This window comes from Struthio camelus, chromosome 24, assembly GCF_040807025.1.
Source record: "Struthio camelus isolate bStrCam1 chromosome 24, bStrCam1.hap1, whole genome shotgun sequence".
Taxonomy (NCBI): domain Eukaryota; kingdom Metazoa; phylum Chordata; class Aves; order Struthioniformes; family Struthionidae; genus Struthio; species Struthio camelus.
Genome location: NC_090965.1, coordinates 7,619,999 through 7,626,199, shown reverse-complemented (window position 1 = coordinate 7,626,199; position 6,201 = coordinate 7,619,999). Strand labels below are relative to the sequence as shown.

General features: G+C 58.3%; 1 protein-coding gene across 1 annotated transcript; it reads left to right on the top strand.

Moving 5' to 3' along the window:
* Window positions 1-3,476: 3,476 nt before the first annotated feature.
* Window positions 3,477-6,143, top strand: AVPR1B (arginine vasopressin receptor 1B). The gene is made up of 2 exons (XM_068918614.1): window positions 3,477-5,237; window positions 5,842-6,143. Exons 1-2 carry the CDS (start codon window positions 4,256-4,258, stop codon window positions 6,141-6,143), a joined length of 1,284 nt encoding a protein of 427 aa, XP_068774715.1. The 5' UTR covers window positions 3,477-4,255.
* Window positions 6,144-6,201: the final 58 nt, after the last annotated feature.

Here is a 6,201-nt window from a genome sequence, read left to right as displayed (position 1 = left end):
CAGCCCCCTCGGGCCCGGAGCCTGGGAGTTATCCAGGTGCCCGATGCAAAGCTCCTAGCTAGGTTTTCATTAAAACTAATGCAAAACGCCTCAAACTCTGCATAGGCCGTAGGGCCTGAAGATCCCCTGCGCAGGTCGGAGCTGCAGCGTGCGAGGCGCGACGGGAGCGGAGCAGAAGGGCGTTCGGTTCCCAGCTTGCCTGGCTGGTCCTCTCCCCCCGCTCGGTCGGCTTGTCATTCTCCCCACGCTACAGCCGGCCAGGCGTATATTTTCCCAGAGCAGCCTGTCAGAAGAGGACAAGAAAAAGCCATTTGTTTCCAGCCTTGAAATGTAATTTTGTTTTTTATTATTGATTTTAAGGTTGTAAACGCTCTGGCTGTGTCTGGTTTTAAATGCTAATGACAAAAACAGTGAAAGGCGATGAAGGAGTGAGGCAGGAAATTGAACCATTTTGCAGCTACCGAAGACTTTAAACATCCCTGACTATACAAGGAAACCAACAGGGAGAATGTAAGGATGATAAACAAGTAATTTGCTGTCTTGAAGGTGCCCACAGCTTCAATTTTTCCTCCAGCAGTTGCCTCTACTTCAGCCGGCTGTTTCTACACACGTGGATAAACTTCTTAAAGCACAACAACAAGGGAAAAACTAAACTTTGATGGGGTGCTTTCGAGGGTGGTTCGGGGGGACACGGGGGGCTTGGCTGGATGGGGCTGAGCCAGGCACAGGGGACGGGTGGTGACGCGGGGGGGTCACATCACAGCTTGGGCACAGCAGCGCCACGGACCGCGGGTCAGCCCGCCGCGTATGTTCAAGGCAGCGTCTTTAAGCTCTGATACTTCAAAATTTAGTCCTTTGAAGCATCACTGGCAGCTTTTGTTACCCTGCCTGCAAATTTTATGGACAACAGGTTCGCCTGGGTTTCCCATTGGGACCGAACCCGCTGGTTCTGCCGAGCAGCTTCCCTACCTGGCAGCTCTTGGGGACCTTCACTGCGTGTGGAGCATGTTTGCTTATGCACCCAGACATGCTCTCTAGTATTAAGCAGGATCACAGGTTTTACTTAAATGGAAAAAAACAGATCTGATTGAGGGAAGTGGGGGGGGGGGAGAGGAAGAAAGGGAGAGATTGACACATCTGGCTTGTAATTACCTTAAAATTATAGAAGCTTCTGCCTTCAGTTCCTGGAGCTGTATGACAGACAGTGCTGCCCAATTATACAGGAGGGTTTTCTCCCCCGGAGGGTAACAGCAGGCACAGCGAAAGTGTCGAGTCAGGTGCCCATCTGGAGACAGCCGAGCATTTGGGGCATTTCACCTTGCATCGGCCCGGACCAGGGCCGTGTCCGATTCTCCAGCACTCCCGGTGATGGATGCAATCGCGTGCTCTACTTGGTGGCTAAACTGCGGAGAAAATCTTGCCCCTAACAAAGGTACCGCGCACTAACTTTTCTGAGAACTCTTCACAAACTTTGCCAGCAACAAAAATTAAATTATATCACGTGTTCAGCTTTCCAGCTCCCCAGACCAGCTCCCCCTTGCCCACACACAGCTGGCCACCCCGGGCCACCAGCTCCCACCACGTGTGGGAGAGCCACGTTTCCACCAGCGAGGGAGGGTCTCATCCGAAAGGTGCTGATTTGCACTGTGCTACAGTTACCCTAAGACGAGCAGGAGCAGAGAAACAGCTCTGGGTTTGATGAAACACGTGCAGCCTGGAAACACCAGCAGCATGTCAAGAAATGTTCCGGAAAGCAACAGGAGTTTATTTTTTAACCCATCTGCTTGAAAAATTTCCTTGCTGTGATGCTCTCTCCCTCTGAAGAAAGCAAATGGATTTCTTCTTTCTGAGGATCATTTTTTTTCCTCGATGAATTAGCCTCACTTCTCTGTAGGTGCCTTTGTGGAAGTAGTCTCCCTGCTGTTAAACTTACACAAGTCCAGAGTAAAAGCTCTGACTCGGAGGGAATTGCTCCCAAATCAGACTGGTGGTAGTGGAGGCAGAGTCCGTCCTCGAAACGCTCTAAATGCTTCTTCCTCTCTGCACAATCTGCCCTTCCATCTCTGCCTTCGTCTAAGCTTCTCGCTGCTGTGTGGGTTTTTTGCATTGCCCTCTATTAATCTTCCAGAAAATCAGCTGTCTGATCACTACTGTAGAAAATTGCATTATTCCCTGAAACACCTTCCTATCTCTAACTCCAGCCCCTTAGAGAGGCACTTTCTTTTGATGGGTGGTTTATGTCCATAGGGCCTCTTACAAGGATGAATGTCTTTTAATTAGATACAAACGGTGCTCCTTTATGGTTATTAGCAGGGATCTGCAAATCTTTATTCAGCAAATACTAACCCTCTTTCAGGCAACTTAATTGTAGTATCACACTCAGTGAGCCAGAGCAGGAGCCGCAAGCAGCACATTTGGTGTCAAGCGGCTAACTGATGTCGAGAAGCTTGTGCTGATGCATTTCTTTTGTTTTCTGCTGTTTATCTTTCCCCAGTGAAGAATGGCAAAAATCTTGGAAATAGATGTTTGTCTTTTTTTCTTACTGACCTCATTCCTTAGACAGTAGGGAAAAAACAAAGCATAAGTACTACAAAGCGAAAGGAAACTGCATAAGTGTACAGGTAGGTATCTTTATACATGCAATAAAAATATTATGCAGTCGCACATGGTATGAGAAGACACACTGATCACTCAAAAGAAGCAGGAAGGGAAGATCAGGAGACGTGAGGGAAAGAAAAGGCAGGAAAGCGGCGCCCGAGCTCCTGCCATCTGGCCCAGGGCTTAGCCACAGCCGTACTCGTGCAGGCAAGAACCGTTGTAGCTCTTCTCTCATCTGTATTTTCAGCTGTGCAATTTCTAATGCATGTCTTCTGAATGAAACTATCGTTTTTCTGAGTCATCTATTGTATTTCCACTGATTCAAACTATATCTAACTCTTTGCAACTGTTGTCTGCCACTGCTGTGTCCTCTGTATTTTACTGTTCCCCTCCAGCTTTTCCGATTTTCCTTTTCCATGGATTTTTCCAGGCTCTCTTAACAGCGCCATAAAAGCGCAGATGAGACGTGGGATAGTTATTCACCATCCGAGGCAGGGTCTGCTCTGCAGATGAGCAGGATCCCGCTCCCCACCTTCAGGGGTGAAAGAAGAAGGTGAAAACAGGCAAAGCAGGGCAGAGCTGGGGCTCTCAGGACGTCACACCACTAATTTTTGGGCTGCCTCTGCTGGGGGGCCTGGGGCCCGGCTGCGCACCCCCAGGCCAGGGCTGACTCCCCCTCGCTGCTTCCGGCGGGGGCTCCGCTGCTCCCCGTCTCCTGCGCTGCCTCCGCCGTGTCCGGGCGCTCCGCAGCCGCTCCGGACGGAGGTTTTTCCCGCCGGGCTGGGGGGGCCGGGGGCGAAGGTCCTGCTCCAGGGCAGGATGATCAAACCCCTGGGGCAGATCCCTCACCCTGGGCTGCTGCTGGAGAGGGGAGCAGAGACGCGAGGGTGGGAGCAGAGAGGATGATTCCCAGCCTTCGGCCCGTGCCCAGAAATCACCCCGGTACAAACCACCGGCGAAGGCCGGGGAGGGCAGAGCGCGGCGGGAGGGAGAGCAGCCGCACGGCGCTGGAGCCAACCAGCGAGGGGAGCTCCCAGGCTATAAAACCCGGCAGCGCTGGCGCGGCAGCCGAGAGCCCTCTTCCCGCGGGGACGTGCACAACGCGGACAGCGCTTACCTGACCTTCCTATTACTCTTCGAAGGAAAAGGCCAAGGGGATGTAGCTTTTTCTGCGCTAAACGGAAGGAGCAAAGAGGACTCCCTTTCCCCCTCCAACTTAGCAGCCCCAGGGAGAAAGGGGAACTGCAAGATGAGCAGTCTGGGGAAAAAGGGGCATTTGGGGCTGCCTAGCGCAGAGGAGAGGAAGGAGGTCAAACCCTGATCCAGGGACACTTGCACCCACCGGCTTAGAAGGAAGATTAGGACTGAGCAGCCCAGCGAAAAGGGCAGTTGCAGCCGCTCAGCTCGGGGTTAGTGTGAGCAGCGCAAGGGACAGGGGGTGACAAGCTGCTCCGGTGGCAGGAGCCGCTCTGGGAGACGTGTCCAGCCCCCGGGACGGGGGCAGAGCTGGAGCGGACGTGCTGGGGGGGACGCTGCCCCGGAGCAGCTCAGCCCTGGGGTGCAGGAAGGGTTTAACAGGCTGTTGGAGATAGGAGCGCGAGCCCTCACCCACCGCCTCGGTGCTCCTCCCGACGCTTCTGCCGAGCTTCCCACCGGGATGGAGCTGGGCTGGGGCAGGAACGGCTCCCGCCACAGCCACCTCGCGCAGAGCCAGGGGCTGCTGAGCCCCCCGACCCAGGCGGGGGGCCCCAACCTGACCCTCTTCCACACCCGCGACGAGGAGCTGGCCAAGGCCGAGGTCGGGGTGCTGGCCACCATCCTGGCCGTGGCCACTGTGGGCAACCTGGGGGTGCTGCTGGCCATGTACCGCCTGAGGAAGAAGATGAGCCGGATGCATCTCTTCATCCTGCACCTGGGGCTGACCGACCTGGGCGTCGCGCTCTTCCAGGTGCTGCCGCAGATGATCTGGGAGGTGACGTACCGCTTCGTGGGGCCCGACCCTCTCTGCAGGGCGGTCAAGTACCTGCAGGTGCTGAGCATGTTCGCCTCCACCTACATGCTCATCGCGATGACGCTGGACCGCTACATGGCCGTGTGCCACCCGCTGCGCACGCTGCAGCAGCCCAGCCGCCAGGCCTACGCCATGATCGGGGCCACGTGGCTCCTCAGCTGCCTGCTCAGCCTGCCCCAGCTCTTCATCTTCTCCCTGCGGGAGGTGCGCCGGGGCTCGGGGGTGCTGGACTGCTGGGCAGACTTCAGGTACCCCTGGGGCGCCCGAGCCTACGTCACCTGGACCACGCTGTGCATCTTCGTCCTGCCCGTCGGCATCCTCACTGTCTGCTACGGCCTCATCTGCTACGAGATCTGCAAGAACCTCAAGGGCAAAACCCAGAGCGGCGCCCCCGGGGCGGGGGGTCCGGCCCCGGCTGCCGGCCCTCCTGCCCTCGCCCCCGGCGAGCGGGGCGGGCAACGCGCCGGCGGGCAGCCCTCGCGGGTCAGCAGCGTCCGCACCATCTCCCGAGCCAAGATCCGCACGGTCAAGATGACCTTGGTCATCGTGGTGGCCTACGTGGCCTGCTGGGCTCCGTTTTTCGGCGTGCAGATGTGGTCGGTGTGGGACGAGGACGCCCCGGACGACGGTGAGTAGCCGGGGGGAGGCCGGGGCTGGTGTGGGCAGACGAGCTCCCTGCTCCAAAACGAAGACGTTCAGGACCGTGACCCCCCCACCCAACCCAAGCTGAGGGCGCCTTGAAGCCACCCGAGCCCTGTTCCTCTGCCGGCACGGCTGGTGGAGCAGGACACTATTAATGAGCAAGAGCACTGGGATCGGGCTGGCTGTGATTTTTCTAGTTAAAAAAAGTCACGTGGAAGGCGACGGATTTCCTCCCTTGCTAGTATTTATAGAAAACGGTTTGCCCAGCCAAATCGTTGCTTTGCCCAGAAAAGCCACTAAAACGCGACGGCAGCTGCAGGGACGCGCCGAGGCGCGGCGCGAGCACCTTGGCCACGCGCGTCTGCCCCGTCGCGTTGGCGCTTTGCCTCGGGAGCTGCTGCGTTGCGCGGCGCGTGAGGACGGGGAGGGGGCTGCCGGCCGCGGGCCCGCGAGGCGCTCGCCCGGGCGGCTGAAGGGCGTTTCTGGTTGCGGCGCGTTGGCGGGCTGTCTCCGGCGGAAAGCGGCCCTAGCTGCCGGCAGCAGGCAGAGCCCGCGGCCGTTTCAGCTCCCGCTCTCTTTCGCCTCCCCAGAGTCCACCAACGCGGCCTTCACCGTCGCCATGCTGCTGGCCGGCCTCAGCAGCTGCTGCAACCCCTGGATTTACATGTCCTTCAGCGGGCACCTGCTGCAGGACCTGGCGCGCGCCCTGGGCCGCTGGGGCGGCCTCGGCGCCGGGCTCCGGCGGCCGGCCTCCACCGGCAGCCTCTGCAGCAGGAAGACCACCCTGCTGAGCCACGGCCACCACGCCGCCGTCCCCCTGCAGCGGCGGGCCAGCGCCGGGGACGTCCGCGCGCCCTACGAGGAGGCGGTGACCGAGTCGGGCGCGCTCTAGTCACCGCAGCTCTTCCGCGGCCCCCGGGCCGGCCCAGCGAGCCGCCGCGCGGCTCTCG